Raw genomic sequence first — 18,584 nt, 5'->3', positions numbered from 1 at the left:
AAAAAAAAAAAAAAAAAAAAAAAGTGTCTTAATAGCGGCAGAAGTTAAAAATTTTAGCTTCATTTTATTTTTTTATTTCTGTTGTAAAATGGTCTGGGGGTTACTAACGACTATGAAATATCATGAAATATGCTACTATTGGCTCCTTTTTGTCCAAACAAGTCAACATGCTGTATGCATATAACTGTCCTGAGAAGGAATGAAGTGTTATGAATTATTTCTGCAGTAGGTTTTAATAGATGGTTCAAGACTCTCTTTTTAGCAAATAGCATTTTAGAAGCTGAATGTTTGAACTCCATTACTGATTAGCATTTTTGACCAAGTTCTATTATTCAACTCCACTTGAACTTGTAACTGTAACTTGTTTTTGCTCATCTATTCTGGTAAATGGTTCTCAACCATTTATACAGTCCACTCTACTTTGAAGTCTCTTTGAGAATTTAGGTCTAACAATGAATAACACAATCCCCCCTTTTTTGGATGAAGATAGATATTTAATCTCTCTCGCACGCTCAGCTATTAAGTGACTATCATTTACTGACACCCTACAATATGTGAAATATTTTATCTTGCTTAATCTTCAGGCAACTCTGCTTAGATATTATCATTTCTGTTTTACAAATGAGAAATTGATACTTGAACAAGCAGGGAGCGCTTATTGAATAATTAGGGAGGAGGGATCCAGAAGGCAAGTACCTAGCATTCTTGCCCACCTTCCTACTGCTCTGCTCCGCCCAGAAGCAATTGCCATAGAAGATACAGATGTGGCTGTTTACATTCCTCCCTGGTCTTCAATTGGTCCTTGGGATGGGACTCCCATCACTGGGAGTCTCACCCCTCGGCCAAATTTCTAGTTTTTTATGGTTATCAATACCGCCTGAGAAATTGTTGTATATAAGTGGTTTTCAACCAGTGAGCCCATGCAGAACTACCTCCCCTGGCTTTTGTGAACTGCATGTTTCCTTCCTCCTCAACCTCTCTGCTGAAGCTCTTAGAGAGTCTAGGTTGCTACTGGCAGAATCCTGGTGTTGGAGTGTCATCGTATATAGTATGAAACAATCTCCATTTCGCTTTGCCCTTGCCCTTCTCTTTTCCCTCTCTCTTTACCCCTTTTCTTCCTCCTTTGTCTTTGCAAATTCTTCTCCACCCCTACCCATACCCACTTTTCCTCTCTCCTTTAAGGAAAATCAGATTAGATGAGTTAATTTAAAACCTCTTTGGGTGATTTTACTTTCTTTCCCCCTCCTTCCCTAACTCCTGTGGTCTTCTGAACCCCATTCCTCAAATATGAAAAACATGTTAATGTCAGTGAGTTATCTTAACACAGATTTTCTGATTCTAATTATTTTCCGTTTTTTTCAAAAAAATAAAAATAAAAAAGACATATCTAGCCTGCTCATCCTATGATAAATGTTTAAATTTTAAGGTAGCTTCTTTTAGAGAAGGTTTTTTGCTTTAGAATATGGTTTTACTTAATAATAGAAAATGTTTATGTTAGAGTAAGGGATTGTACTTGACAAAAGCTAAAGGACAAAATAAAAGAAGACCAAGAAAAAGATGATTCTACTTCCTACATCTCTGCAAACCTTATATTTTTCATATTTACGTCAAAGCTCTGATTTTGTTATACAATTACTTTAAGCTACTCAGGTTGCATTTTTTTTTTTTTTTTTTTTTTTTTTTTTTTGAGACAGAGTCTCACTCTGCTGCCTAGGCTGGAGTGCAGTGGCACAACATCGGCTCACCGCATCCTCCGCCTCCCAGGTTCAAGCAATTCTCGTGCCTCAGCCTCCTGAGTAGCTGGAATTACAGGCATGTGCCACCACACCCAGCTAATTTTTTATTTTTAGTAGAGACGGAGTTTCACCATGTTGGCCAGGCTGGCCTTGAACTCCCTACCTCAGATGATCCTCCTGTCTCGGGCTCCCAAAGTGCTGGGATTACAGGCGTGAGCCACTGCACCAGGCCTCAGGTTGCATATTAAACTCACCTGGGGAGCTTAAAACAAAACAAGACAAACACGCATTCCTGGACAACTCCAGAGACTAAATGTAATAGGTCTGGAGTTAGGATGTAAGGAATCAGCAGGCATATAGATTACTTTTGAAAAATGCTTTTCCAACTCTCTGTAAAGTACCAATTTTAAAACTTCCAAATTGTCATGGAAAATTAAAATGAAAGATAATTACCATAAAATGAAAATAAGGACACCCCAAAACCAAATGTAAATAATTTGAATCAACAGACATAAAGTTGCTTTTGAGTAAATATAATCAAAACAAATGTAACACAGGGGAAAGGAAAACAATTACAAAATTATGTATATTATTGAGTGAAAATACATGTAACTAATATGGAGATAAATATGTTCATAACTTTTTGTCATTCCTCAATCATAACAAAACAGAGATATTAGTGAAAGAGGAATTTTGTATATTAAAATCTATATGCAGATAAAAATCTAGATGACTTGGAATATAATGATGACTTTTTAGATATGACACCAAATACATGATCTATGAAAAAAATAATTGATAACATGTACTTCATTAAATTTCAAACTTCTGTCCTGTTAAAGACGATCCCAATAAAATGAGAAGGCAGGCACAGACTGTGAGGAATCATTTGCAAAAGACTCATTTGATAAAATATGTTATTCAAAATATACAAAGAACTCTTACAAACTTGAAAAGAAAAAAAAAAACAAACAACATGATTAAAAATGGACTGAAAACAGCACCTCAACAAAGATGAAATATAGATGGCAAATAAGCATGTGAAAAGATACTCTATATCATAAGTCATCAGATAAATGCAAATTAAAGCAATAATGAGACACCACACACCCTATTAGAATGACCAAAAGTCAGAACACTGACAACACTGCATCCTGGCAAGGACGTGGAACAACAGGGGCTCTTATTTGATGCTGGTGGAAATAAAAAATGGTACAGCCACTTTGGAAGACAATTTGGTGGTTTCTTACAAAGCTAAACATACTGTTACCATAAGATACAGCAATCATGCTACTTGTTGCTTACCAAGAGGAGTTGAAAACTTAAGTCCAGAGAAAAACCTGCACATGAATGTTTTGGCAGCTTTATAATTCTTAAAACTTGAAAGCAACTAAGATATCCTTCAGTAGATAAATAGAAAACAGTGGTACATCAGTATGGTACAGTATTATTTAACAGTAAAAATTAATGTGCTATTAAGTCATAAAAAGACATGGAGGAACCTTAAATGCATATCACTAAATGAAAGAAGCCAGTCTGAAAAGGCTACATAGTGTTAAATTCTAACTATAAGACGTTCTGGAAAAGACAAAACTATAGACAGTAAAAAAAACTAGTTGCCAGGCGTGGTGGGGGATCGGGGTGGTGGGGCTGATGAATAGACAGAGCATAAAGGATTTTTAAGGCATCAAAAACACTCTGTACAATAGTATAATGCATACATGACATTTTACATTTGTCCAAACCCATAGAATGTACAACACCAAGAGTGAACCCTTATGGAAACTATGAACTTAGGGTAATTATGATGTGTTGATGTAGATTCATCAGTTATAACACATGTACCATTCTGGTCCAGATGTTGATAATAGGACAGGCTGCGCATATATAGGAGTAGGAAGTATACGGGAAATTTCTATGCTTTCCAATTTTGCTCTAAAACTGCTCTAAAAAAAAAAAAAAAAAGGCTGGTCATGGTGGCTCACGCCTGTAATCCCAATGTTTTGGGAGGCTAAGGCTGGTGAATCACCTGAGGTCAGGAGTTCGAGACCATCCTGGGCAACATGGTGAAACCCCATCTCTACTTAAAATGCAAAAATTAGCTGGGTTTGGTGGTGGGTGCCTGTAATCCCAGCTACTCAGGTGGCTCAGGCAGGAGAATCGCTTGAACCTGGGAGGTGGAGGTTGCAGTGGACCAAGACTGCACCATCACACTCCAGCCTGGGCGACAGAGCGACACTCCATCTCTAAATAAATAAATAAAGTCTTTAAACAAACAAGAAAACAACCCATGTGCACATAGGAAACACACATTAGGTATATCAATATCAAAATTTTTATTGTGACCAGTGATCTTTCTGATGCTTCTTAATTTTATCCAATTTGGATTGAATTTCAGTACTATTCTTTGCATGAACTAATGTATCTCTCCACTGTTTCTGTATTTTGTTTGAATAATATTCACAGTAGAAAAATGAGTATCACCTAAGTATGATGGGAATCGAAGAATTTTTTTTTTCAAATTTCATCAATTTAAGAATGTTAAATTTTTTGCCTACAAAGTTATGCTGTATTTTCAAAATTTAATGTCAAACTTTTTACCAGCAGCCAGTTCCTATAAGTTCTCCTATTACATAATACCCAAACAAATTATATTTTAAAGAAAGAAATGAATTCTGGATTCATGAACTCCTTATGTGTGAATCTTCTTTAGAAAATAAAATCTAAACATTCCATCAAATAATACGATGCTTAGTGATAACTTTTTACAGACTGCAGTATAAAGATTATCACCCACTTCAATGATAATTACTAAATTACGGGATATCTTGTTTTGGTTTTCTATTATGACCAAAACAAATTACAACTTAAAAGGTTTAAAATAATATTCATTTACTATCTCACATTTCTTTTGGTCACAAATCCACGTAGATTCAGCTGGGTTCTCTGCTCGATGTCTCACAAATTGAAACTAAGATAGCAAATGGAAAACAATATTTGCATACCACACATCCGAAAGAAGGTTAATATCCAATATATTTAAGGGACTCAAACAACTCAATAGAAAAAAAAAAAACAGACAATTAAATAAAATGAACATAGAACCTGGATAGACATTTCTCAAAAGAAGACATACAAATGGCCAATAGGATATCAGAAAAGATGCTCTGCATCACTAATCATCAGATAAATGCAAATTGAGACCACAATGAGATATCACCTTATATCTATTAGAATGGCTATTACACAAGAGATGAGGCCGGGTGCGGTGGCTCACACCTGTAATCCCAGCATTTTGGGAGGCTGAGGCAGGCAGATCACCTGAGTTCAGGAGTTCAAGATCAGCCTGACCAACATGGTGAAACCTTGTCTCTACTAAAAGATACAAAATATTAGCCTGGTATGGTGGCGGGTGCCTGTAATCCCAGCTACTCGGGAAACTGAGGCAGAAGAATCGCTTGAACCTGTGAGGTGGAGGTTGCGGTGAGCCGAGATCACTCCACTGCACTCCAGCCTGGGTGACAGAGTGAAATTCCATCTATTTAAATAAATAAAAAGATGAAGGGTCCAGCGTGGTGGCTTACTCCCATAATCCTAGCTCTTTGGGAGGCTGCAGTGGGTGGATCTCTTGAGCTCAGGCGTTTGAGACCAGCCTGGGCAACATAGTGAAACCCCATCTCTACAAAACAAATAAATGCATACATACATACATACATACATATGTACATACCTACTTGCATACATACATACATACAAACATTAGATGGGTGTGGTGGCTCACACCTGTAGTCCCAGCTAGTTGAGCGGCCAAAGTGGGAGGATTGCTTAAGCCCAGGAGGAGGAAGTTGCAGATTGCAGTGAGCCCCAAGATCGCGGGGCTTACTTACGTGAGATCCTGTCTTAAAAAAAAAAAAAAAAAGAAAGAAAGAAAAGATGACACTAACAAGTGCTGGTAAGGATGTGAAGAAAAGGAAATCCTGTACGCTACTGATATCAATGTAAATTAGTATAACCATTGTAGAAGTTCCTAAAAAAACCCTGAAAATAGAACTACCATAGGAACCAACCATCACACTACTGGACATATATTCAAAGGAAATGAAATCAGCCTGTCAAAGAGACATCTGCACTCTCATGTTCATTGCAGCACTATTCACAATAGCCAAGATATAAAATTAACCTAAGTGTCCATTGATGGATGAATGCATAACAAAAATGTGGTATATATACATAATGGTATATAATTTAGCCTTTAAAAAGAAGGAAATTCTGTCATTTGAGACGACATGGATGAACTTGGAGGACATTATGCTAAGTGAAATAAGCCCAACATGGAAAGACAAATATGCCATGTTTTCACTTATATATAGAATCTAAAACTATCAAACTCATAGAAGCAGAGAGTAGAATGATGGTTGCCAACAGCTAGGAGTAGGAGGTAGAAATGGGGGATGTTGGTCAAAGGGTAACAAGTTTCAGTTAGAATCGATACATTCTGGAGATCTGTTGTACAGCATGGTGACTATAGTTAATACATACGTCAAAATGGCTCAGAGGGTTGACCTTAAATATTCTCACTACACACACAAAAAGAAAACTGTGAAGTAATGGAGATATTAATTAGCCTGATTGTGGTAATCATTTCACAATGTATGCATATATGAAAACATCACATTATACAACGTAAATATATACAATTCTTATTTGTCACTAACATTTGCTCAGTAATGCTGGGGGTGGGGAAAAGGGGCCAGCTGAGCTAGTCTGTTACCTGGAGGCTCTGGTAAAGGATGTGCTTCTGAGATCATCCAGGTGGTTGGCAGAATACAGCTCCATGCAGTTGTAGAAATGAAGTCCCTGTTTTTCTTCTATTTTAGTTTTGTCATTTTTGTTATTTGGCTGGAGTCAGTAGTTCCCAGCTTTTAGAAGGTTTCTATTGTAAACTCCTCCATTTGAAAAACTACTCCAAGTGATTACATACCATTGCAGCGGTCCTACTCAAAGCTTACTTGCATGCAGCCAACAGACACATGAAAAAATGCTCATCATCACTCGCCATCAGAGAAGAAAGAAAGAAAGAAAGAAAGAAAGAAAGAAAGAAAGAAATGAAAAAAAAAAATTTTAAGGCCAGGCACGGTGACTCATGCCTGTAATCCCAGCTCTTTGGGAGGCCGAGGCAGGCAGATCACTTGAGGTCAGGAGGTCGAGACCAGCCTGACCAACATAGTGAAACCCAGTCTCTACTAAAAATACAAAAACTGACTGGGCATAGTGGCATTCGCCTGTAATCCCAGCTACCTGAAAGGCTGAGGCAGAGAATCGCTTGAACCTGTGAGGTGGTTACAGTGAGCTGAGATGGCACCACTACACTCCATCCAGCCTGGGTGACAGAGCGAGACTCTGTCTCAAAATAAATACATAAATAAAATAATAACAAATGCAAGCTTTTCTAGTTTTATTCCATTCAGAGCTAATTATACTTGTAAATAATGGTGCTAATCCAACAGTTCTACCTTTATGTCACTAATATGTCCAAATTGCACTTGTGGTAAAGCAATTGCTGAAGTTTGCAACGTCTGTGCATTTCTTAAGTTGCAATGAAAAATAGTTTACTAGATTTATTTGTTCTCTAAGTTTGTCTCCATATTGTCAACCAGTGCTGAGTACATTGCACTATGTGGTCGACCAGTGCTGAATACATGGCAAAGATTCATTGGAAATCTCTGATGCAGTCTGTGACTCTTGTCTGTCAATTAACTATACTTTTTTAGTCTTAGCAATACAAAGTGCTGTTGGCTACAGCCAACAGATGAAATATTAATACTTTCCAGGTTCTTGTAATACTTTCAAATATTTTTTAGTTTGAACTTCTTTATGGTTTACATAAATGGCATTTAAAAGATGATGTTTGTTGCTTCATTAGACATACATATTCAGAAATAACATACTTTGGTTTTAGCACCGCAAAAATCAAACTCAATATGTAAAAGACTAGTAGAAATTCTTGGTTTCTTATTTCTTTGGAATAACATCATTATTATTTGCTTCTTTACTTTTTCACATTCATGCAAGTTAAACATTTTTACCTTCATAATTTTATGTGATTCACAGTAAATACTTGTCAAATTTACATTTATTACTACATTTATCAAATTAACTCCTTTTCACATTCCTGCTTCTTGATTATTGTTTTTTCTTGACCAAGAAAGGTCTAGTAAAGTTTATTTTGTCATCATTAAATTAGAATAAAATGATGATTTTTTACTTTGCTAGTTTAGCTAATTATGTTAAAAGTGGGTTAAAAAACAGACTTGATGTAAATTAGAATAATTGCAAAATAACATGTAAAAATTAAATGCTTACATTTTCTCAGATATTTTGTAGTTTGTGTTGGAGTTCGAAAACAAATCTTAAAATAATGCACAATGCAATGTGGCCTTGTTGTACATGCAATAACAATAATAATAGCAATAATACTAAATTCTCTTGTTGATAGCTCCAAGCTTTGGGATGTACTGGGAATTTGATGAAGAATATCTTTAGAAAAGAACTAATATTTTCCTGAAAGTTGATGACATTTTCAGATTTTCTATTTTTATTTTTTGGGGGAGGGAGGGTTATTTTAAAACTTTTTGTTTATTTGTTTATTTACTTTACTGAGGATTTAATTCCAACATCTCTATGCAAAATATTTCTGGAGGCATTAATTTTTTTTTCCTTTTGGAAATTTGAAGTTGTTTGGCTATTTTTTCCCATTAGTCTTAATCAAAAGCAATCCTAAGTAATAAAATGTATTAGAGGGCACAAATTTTCTCTCTTGTATATCACAACACTACTCAAATAGTGATTTACAAACTTGTGTTGGCTAAATACTTTTACCAGTACTGCTAAAATAAGCCAGAAATTTAGAGTAAGCATTTAGAAACTTATGTTTTGATGTTTTATTCCATCCCACTGGAGAAGTTTCTTTAACAGGGCATTGTGGAACTTGCATGTTGAGCAGAAAGTGCAAATATCTACCACTGTTAGCAGCAGATGTGAGGAATCTTTGGACAGCAAGTTCAGTGATTAAAAGATAATATTTGAAATAGTTTCTAACTTCTTGAAAATCAAAGGATATGATTAATTATAACCAACTCTGTGAAATATCTCAGGAAACAGCCAAAAGCTACAGGTCAATTTGGCTAACATAATGTACATGAAAACCAGTTTTAGCCTTCAATTTCCCTTCAATTTCTTGTTTTCTTTCCTGATGGCCTGTATTTTTTTCTTTTCCATTCATTTGGTATTAAACTCTTTAAACTAATTTATCTAAGAGTATGTCTAACACAAATTTGTATTTCTAGATATTTCTGATATATGCAATGTTTTGTGTTTTATTATACTTTAAGTTTGGGGATACATGTGCAGAACATGCAGGTTTGTTAACATAGGTATATACATGCCATGATGATTTGCTGCACCCATCAACCCATCGTCTACATTAGGTATTTCTCCTAATGCTATCCCCCCTGGGCCCCACCCCGTGACTGACCTTGGTGTGTGATGTTTCCCTCCCTGTATCCATGTGTTCTCAGTGTTCGACTCCCATTTATGAGTGAGAACATGCGGTNTGGGGCATATCATGCGGAGGGGGGAGGGGGGAGGGATTGCGTTGGGGAGCTATGCCCGATATGAGTGATGAATTGATGGGTGCTGACGAGTTGATGGGTGCAGCACACCAACATGGCACAAATATACATATGTTAACAAACCTGCACGTTATGCACATGTACCCTAGAACTTAAAGTATAATAAAAAGAAAGAAAGAAAGAAAGAAAGAAAGAAAGAAAGAAAGAAAGAAAGAAAGAAAGAAAGAAAGAAAGAAAGAAAGAAATGAAAAAAAAAAATTTTAAGGCCAGGCACGGTGACTCATGCCTGTAATCCCAGCTCTTTGGGAGGCCGAGGCAGGCAGATCACTTGAGGTCAGGAGGTCGAGACCAGCCTGACCAACATAGTGAAACCCAGTCTCTACTAAAATACAAAACTGACTGGGCATAGTGGCATTCGCCTGTAATCCCAGCTACCTGAAAGGCTGAGGCAGAGAATCGCTTGAACCTGTGAGGTGGTTACAGTGAGCTGAGATGGCACCACTACACTCCATCCAGCCTGGGTGACAGAGCGAGACTCTGTCTCAAAATAAATACATAAATAAAATAATAACAAATGCAAGCTTTTCTAGTTTTATTCCATTCAGAGCTAATTATACTTGTAAATAATGGTGCTAATCCAACAGTTCTACCTTTATGTCACTAATATGTCCAAATTGCACTTGTGGTAAAGCAATTGCTGAAGTTTGCAACGTCTGTGCATTTCTTAAGTTGCAATGAAAATAGTTTACTAGATTTATTTGTTCTCTAAGTTTGTCTCCATATTGTCAACCAGTGCTGAGTACATTGCACTATGTGGTCGACCAGTGCTGAATACATGGCAAAGATTCATTGGAAATCTCTGATGCAGTCTGTGACTCTTGTCTGTCAATTAACTATACTTTTTTAGTCTTAGCAATACAAAGTGCTGTTGGCTACAGCCAACAGATGAAATATTAATACTTTCCAGGTTCTTGTAATACTTTCAAATATTTTTTAGTTTGAACTTCTTTATGGTTTACATAAATGGCATTTAAAAGATGATGTTTGTTGCTTCATTAGACATACATATTCAGAAATAACATACTTTGGTTTTAGCACCGCAAAATCAAACTCAATATGTAAAAGACTAGTAGAAATTCTTGGTTTCTTATTTCTTTGGAATAACATCATTATTATTTGCTTCTTTACTTTTCACATTCATGCAAGTTAAACATTTTACCTTCATAATTTTATGTGATTCACAGTAAATACTTGTCAAATTTACATTTATTACTACATTTATCAAATTAACTCCTTTTCACATTCCTGCTTCTTGATTATTGTTTTTTCTTGACCAAGAAAGGTCTAGTAAAGTTTATTTTGTCATCATTAAATTAGAATAAAATGATGATTTTTTACTTTGCTAGTTTAGCTAATTATGTTAAAAGTGGGTTAAAAAACAGACTTGATGTAAATTAGAATAATTGCAAAATAACATGTAAAATTAAATGCTTACATTTTCTCAGATATTTTGTAGTTTGTGTTGGAGTTCGAAAACAAATCTTAAAATAATGCACAATGCAATGTGGCCTTGTTGTACATGCAATAACAATAATAATAGCAATAATACTAAATTCTCTTGTTGATAGCTCCAAGCTTTGGGATGTACTGGGAATTTGATGAAGAATATCTTTAGAAAAGAACTAATATTTTCCTGAAAGTTGATGACATTTTCAGATTTTCTATTTTTATTTTTTGGGGGAGGGAGGGTTATTTTAAAACTTTTTGTTTATTTGTTTATTTACTTTACTGAGGATTTAATTCCAACATCTCTATGCAAAATATTTCTGGAGGCATTAATTTTTTTTTCCTTTTGGAAATTTGAAGTTGTTTGGCTATTTTTTCCCATTACTCTTAATCAAAAGCAATCCTAAGTAATAAAATGTATTAGAGGGCACAAATTTTCTCTCTTGTATATCACAACACTACTCAAATAGTGATTTACAAACTTGTGTTGGCTAAATACTTTTACCAGTACTGCTAAAATAAGCCAGAAATTTAGAGTAAGCATTTAGAAACTTATGTTTTTGATGTTTTTATTCCATCCCACTGGAGAAGTTTCTTTAACAGGGCATTGTGGAACTTGCATGTTGAGCAGAAAGTGCAAATATCTACCACTGTTAGCAGCAGATGTGAGGAATCTTTGGACAGCAAGTTCAGTGATTAAAAGATAATATTTGAAATAGTTTCTAACTTCTTGAAAATCAAAGGATATGATTAATTATAACCAACTCTGTGAAATATCTCAGGAAACAGCCAAAAGCTACAGGTCAATTTGCCTAACATAATGTACATGAAAACCAGTTTTAGCCTTCAATTTCCCTTCAATTTCTTGTTTTCTTTCCTGATGGCCTGTATTTTTTTCTTTTCCATTCATTTGGTATTAAACTCTTTAAACTAATTTATCTAAGAGTATGTCTAACACAAATTTGTATTTCTAGATATTTCTGATATATGCAATGTTTTGTGTTTTTATTATACTTTAAGTTTGGGGATACATGTGCAGAACATGCAGGTTTGTTAACATAGGTATATACATGCCATGATGATTTGCTGCACCCATCAACCCATCGTCTACATTAGGTATTTCTCCTAATGCTATCCCCCCTGGGCCCCCACCCCGTGACTGACCTTGGTGTGTGATGTTTCCCTCCCTGTATCCATGTGTTCTCAGTGTTCGACTCCCATTTATGAGTGAGAACATGCGGTGTTTGATTCTGTTCCTGTGTTAGTTTGCTGAGAATGATGGTTTCCAGCTTCATTCATGTCCCTGCAAAGGACATGAACTCATCCTTTTTATGTCTGCGTGGTATTCCATGGTGTATATGTGTCACATTTTCTTTATCCAATCTATCATTGATGTGGTCGGTTTGGGTCGGTTCCAAGTCTTTGCTATTGTGAATAGTGCTGCAATAAACATACGTGTGTGTGTGTCTTTTTAGTAGAATGATTTATAATCCTTTGGGTATATACCCAGTAATGGGATGGCTGGGTCCAATGGTATTTCTGGTTCTAAATCCTTGAGGAATCGCCACACTGTCTTCCACAATGGTTGAGCTAATTTACACTTCCACCAACAGTGTAAAAGCATTCCTATTTATCCACATCCTCTCCAGCATCTGTTGTTTCCTGACTTTTTGATGATCACCATTCTAACTGGCATGAGATGGTATCTCATTGGGGTTTTGATTTGCATTACTCTAATGACTGGCGATGATGAGCTTTTTTTCATGTTTGTTGGCCTCATATATGTCTTCTTTTGAGAGGTGTCTGTTCATAGCTTTTGGTGTTTTAGTCGTGAAGTCTTTGGTGGGCTTGCTTTTATAGCCTTATGAGTTTCTTTTGGTCTTCTTTTGAAGGTGTTTTCTTTTCCTTAAAAGAAACACCTTCATAATTTTTTATAATTTATCTTTAGTTAAACACCTTACCTTCATAATTTTTTATAATTGACAATAAGCACTTGTCAAATTTGCAAAATTTGTTACTAGATTTATCAAATTATCTCCCTTTGCAATTCCTACTTATTGAGTATTGTTCTTTTAGGTTGCATGTGCTTAGCTGTACCTTATGATGCATTTTTATTGATAATATGAATTTGTTATTTTCCTGAGTGGATTTTAAGGTAGATATGCCCAGTGTGATTTTGTTAGCTGTTAAAGAAAAATAAATGTCTGAAAATATTAATCCTGCTTGGGAATAACTTTTGTTTTACATTAAAGTTAGACCCAGTTTGGATGGCACTCCTGTATATAGCTCAGCACAGCTGCTGACTTAAAAAAAAAACCCATTTGTTTTACATTCTGATGAATGTGGATTATTAGAAGCAGATTTTGCTATACACCAATAGCAATAGACAATGACATTTTGTGTCTATGACCTATCTTTTGCTGGATATTTTCCCATTGCCGCTCAGATCTGCTTCCCATTCTTCTTCACTTTGCCCCTGTACTTTCTGGCTTCTAGTTTGGTTTGGCAAATGGGTAACACAGGCAGATGACTAAAGTGGAGCATGCAAGGAGACTGAGATTGCAGTTTCCATCCTCCAGGCTCCCTCTTAGGGAGCAACCACAGTTTGGCTGCATTTCTCTCTTAAAGGCCAAAGCTTTTTATTAAGCACATCTCCTCAATAGTTATTCTGTCTTGGTCTATCTTCCTCTTCAGCCCTAAGAGTGATAACAGTTTATTTTGTTCTGTCCCTGAGAACACAACCATCTTGTTTTGTAGCTCTGCCCATGTCTTTGGAAAGAATTCCTTCATTCAGGTACCCTATTTGAGTGTGCCCTGCATTTCCTACCAAAACTTTGACTGATCTAATGATCAATTTTTAAATGTAGCTATTTAAAAAATGAAAGACAAAAAATGCAGTATAGATATGGCTACCCATTTCATTACTTCACTTTGCTGACTAAAACTCCACTAAACACAAATAGGATGTCTTAGTTTTGGTTATACACTCAGAGAATATACTCAGATATGAATCAAAAGGAAAAAATTTCTGGGTGTAAAAACAAGCAGAGAAAGCACTATCTAAATGACAAAAAGACAGGAGACATGAAAAGGAGTTTACAAGAAACTTTAAAGAACAGACAACAGTGATATGATCACAAGTGATTACATAAAGTTTCCTATATACTAGGCTCAATTTAAGCAATTTACATATATTGAACTATTTATTTCTCACAGGAACTCTATGAGGAAATACTATTCTCATTTTACAAGTGAGGAAACTGCGGCACAGAGCACTTAGTCTGGTTGTATAGCCTATTCTCTTAGCTACCGTGCCATGCTGTTCTTTCAATGATTTTGCTGATGAAACTGCCAAAGCATAATAAAGACTAGATATATGGATGGATACACTTATAATAGTAGCTTTTTGTACTTATTTCCGTAATATCCTTATAGTTTTCTTATTTATTTAAATTCTTCCTTAGTATAGAATTATTCTTAAGCCCAACTTTAGTTCTTGCTATTCTTTTCCAAAAATAATGAATTTGCGTAACATATTGTTTGCTACTATGAGTACATTTGTATGCTAACATACATTTAATATTCCTTTTAGAATTTATGATTGGTGAATATGCCTGTTAACAAATCACCTATGATTAATACATATGGAGGCATATCTTCGCCTTATCATGAAGAGCTCTGGAAATTAAATTTTCAACATTTAAGTGGAGAAAGGAGTCATAAATCAAGGTAAGCTAGAAAATAATTATAGGACCCATATGTATTGTAGAGAATTTAGAAAATGTGGAAAACTGTGAAAATAAAAATTCACCCATAGTTCTCTAACCAAAGATTAAAATTTTAAAGTTTACTGTTTTTTAATAGCCTTAGTTATTATAATTATATGCTTTCTAAAATTTTGAATTCTATACTTTTGTTTGAAATAATTATCTATACTCATATGTTTTCTTAATTTGTCATAATAATGCATAGATTGCATGAGAAAATATTTGATAACTCCTGTATCATGAAGTATTCTATTTAGTTCTAAGATCTTTGATATTTCAAATTTAAACAAAATAGAATGTTTTTCTATTTTGAAATATTTCAAATTATTTCCTTGGGATAAAGTTTCTACAAGGAGTGCAAGAGCACTCATTGTTTGTTAAAAGAACTTTCACAAAGACTTTACAGTCACAAATAATGTACTTTTTCTAGTTGTTTTCTGTGGTATCCTTGTCCCAATACCATAGTGATCCATACTGTAAAAAAAAGTGGCAGGAAAAGTTATTATCCACCTAGAATCCTACAGAGAAGAAAATAAAATTCAAAGTATATCATTAAAAAAGTGAATGGTTTTGCTATTAGTCATATAAACATAATATGCTGAAGAAATATGTAAAACTGGTCAGTGCATCTAAATGGTGAAGGATGCTACAAATAAAAAGCAACAGGACCTAAATATACACACCATGACTAGATCATTCTGTTACTAGTAGGATATAGGTAAACAGTGGAAAAATAATTTGTATTAAAATGTTCAGAGTAGTTTTAATTAATTTAAAAATTGAAAATAGCAAATGCTTTATAATAATCAAGTCAATTAAATGTATCTGAATAGTAGAATACAATAGAAATGTTTATAAGAAAAAATTGAAACAGAAATTAGTATACAATGATTAAACTGATTATATCAAAGGTGTATTACTGATACCACAATTCACCAAGAATGGAGTATAATCTTTTTCAGCCTACGAGATAGTAACATACTATGCTAGAAAGGAGCAGGTTAGATTCTTCGTTTAAACAAATTTCAAAAGCCCTGGATTTAACAAAGTGCAATTGTTTTCTTTACTCCAAAAGTTCTCAACTTTTTTATTTGTTTGTTTATTTATTTATTTATTTATTTATTTATTTTTAGAGACAGGGTCACCCAGGCTGGACTGCAGTGGCATGATTATAGCTTACTATAACCTTACTATAACCTATAGCTTACTATAATCCTGGGCTCAAGTGATCCTCCAGTTGCTCAGCCTCCGAATTTTAGCCAGTATGGCTGGCTAATTTTTAATTTTTTTTTTTTTTTTTTGTGGAGATGGGGTCATGCTTTGTTGCCCAGTCTGGTCTTGAACTCCTGGCCTCAAGTGATCGGCACTCCTTTTCCTCCCAAAATGTTGGAATTACAGGCATGAGCCACTGTGCCTGGCTCAGTTTTAAAATATGCTCATGTATAGTATAAGTCCGCATTAGGGGGACTGATACAGTTTGGCTCTGTGTCCCCATTCAAATATCATCTTGAATTATAATCCCTATGTGTCAAATGAGGGACCTGGTGGGGGGTGATTGATCACAGGGATGGATTTCCCCTTGGCTGTTCTCATGATAGTAAGTGAGTCCTCATGCAATCTGATTGGTTGGTAAGTGTCTGGTGCTTCCTCCTTCGCACTCTCTCCTGCCACCATGTAAGAGGTGCCTTGCTTCCCCTTCCCATTCTGCCATGATTGTAAATCTCCTGAGGCCTCCCCAGCCATGCGGAACTGTGAGTCAATTAAACCTCTTTTGTTTATAAATTACCCAGTCTCAAGTGGTATCTCTGTAGCAGTGTGAGAATGGACTAATACAGAGACAGAGCTAGCCTTGCCACCACTACCTATACAACCTGCTTCATCAGAATGAACTCATGGAACACGTTTTAAGTATTATTAATTTCTGTTCAATGTCCAAATTTTATTAGGAAAATAACTTGCTAGATCAAAATGTGTTGTTAATAGATTAAAATTTCTTAAAATTGTGCGTGATTTTTAAGTTTTAAGAACTTGCTGAAAACTTAGAAAAGTATAATGGCATACATGCAATAGAATTTAAGATGTTGGCGTATTGTTATGGGCTGAATGTGTGTGTCCCCACACAATTCATATGTTGAAGTCCCAACCTTAATGTGTATTATAGCCACTGCAATTCACAAAGAAGAGAGTATGATCTCATAGCAAACCAGGTAGTAATAGATATTATGCTAAAAAGGAGGGGTTTAGTTTCTTCATTTAAACAAATTTGAAAAGCCCTGGAGTTAACAAAGTGAAATTGTAACGCAATTTGATGGTATTAGGAAGTGTGGCCTTTGGGAGGTAGTTGGGCATAGATGAGGTCATGATGGTGGAGTTCTCATGATGGGATTAGTGTCTTTACAAGAAAAGGAAGAGCTGCCAGCACTTACTCTCTCCTCTGTGTGAGGGTGCAGCAAGAAGGCAACTGTCTGCAAGCCAAGAACATAGCCCTCACCAATACCAGCCCATGCTGGCACCCTATCTTGGATTTCCCAGCTTCTGGAACATGAAGAAATAAAATGTTTAAGTCACCCAGTTTACACTGTTTTGTTATAGAAGCCCCAGTAGCCTGAGACACATATTGTTACATTTGTTTAAAATACTTTTCTTGAATAAAGAATACTTCAAGAACTACAGTTTCAGCTGTTTAACCATGTGTGCTTTCAACTATAGTAATTGTGGCATGTATCATTCCAGTTCATTTTTCTACTTTAATATACATGAATATGAAATTATATTTTTCACATTTATTAATGTAATTCTACCTAATACATTTATCTGTGACTTAGTTTTTTTAAAATGCTACATTTTAACTTTAATCCATATGGATAATTATGTATTTTCTCCATTTTAATGGCTGAGAAATTCTAATATAATAAATTTTCCTTATTTATTATTTTCCAAATTTTTGACAACAAAATCAATGCCATAGTGAAAATCATTGCATATTTCTCCTTGTGTATGTGTGCAAGTGTTTCTTTTTTTTTATATTTTTACTTTTACAGACAGAGTCTTGCTCTATGTCCCAGGCTGGAGTGCAGTGGCATAATCATAGCTCACTGCAACCTCGAATTCCTGGGCTCAAGAGAGCCTCCTGCTTCAGCTTCTGGAGTAGCTAGAATCACAGGCACATGTAACCATACCTGGATAAAGAAAAAAGTTTTTTTTTGTAGAGATGGAATTTGCTTCGTTGCTGAGGCTAGTTTCAAACTCCTGACCTCAAATGGTCCTCACCCCTCAGCCTCCAAAAATTCTGGGTTATAGATGTGAGCCATTGTGCCCAGCTAAGTATAATTTTTGATTTGTTATTTTAAAAAATTTACTTGGTGCTTTCTATGGGTCTCCAAAAGTATCTGAAAAAAAAAAAAAATACACACACACCCACATATACACACACACACACAGACACATATTTCCTTCCCCAGTCTATAAGAGTATGAGAGTATCACTTCCCCTTGTCTTCACCAACACCTAACAGATCAGTTTGGGGAGACTTAACATCTTTATCATAACCATATTATAATTTAGAAACATGGCATATCTCTTCATTTATTTATAAAAATTTTCTCAATACAGTTTTAGTGTTTTATTTTATATGGGTATTATCTTAGATTTCTTAATTTTGACAATATAATAGGTCAAAAGTGACACTTATAATGTCACTTTTAAGATTTTAAGATTCCCTAATAACTATGTGACTATCTTTTTATGTTTGTTGCTGTTAGAATTACTTCTATGTGTTGTCTTGTTCTTATTAATATGTTGGTATTATTATTATCATTATTATTTTTTTATTATTATACTTTAAGTTCTAGGGTACATGTGCATAACGTGCAGGTTTGTTACATATGTATACTTATGCCATGTTGGTGTGCTGCACCCATCAACTCGTCAGCACCCATCAATTC

General features: G+C 35.1%; 1 protein-coding gene across 1 annotated transcript in view; it reads left to right on the top strand.

Annotated features, from left to right (window-relative positions):
* The first annotated feature begins 14,474 nt into the window (after positions 1–14,474).
* Positions 14,475–18,584, top strand: part of TMEM232 (transmembrane protein 232) — a 260,718-nt gene continuing 256,608 nt past the window's right edge. The window contains 1 exon segment of the mRNA XM_017889055.1: positions 14,475–14,602. Within this exon segment, the coding sequence (XP_017744544.1) occupies positions 14,484–14,602 (119 nt within the window). The 5' untranslated portion in view covers positions 14,475–14,483.

This window comes from Rhinopithecus bieti, unplaced genomic scaffold (genome assembly GCF_001698545.2).
Source record: "Rhinopithecus bieti isolate Rb0 unplaced genomic scaffold, ASM169854v2 scaffold_18126, whole genome shotgun sequence".
NCBI classification, from domain to species: domain Eukaryota; kingdom Metazoa; phylum Chordata; class Mammalia; order Primates; family Cercopithecidae; genus Rhinopithecus; species Rhinopithecus bieti.
Note: the sequence above shows the minus strand (reverse complement) of the source record. Positions and strands in the feature narration are given on the sequence as shown.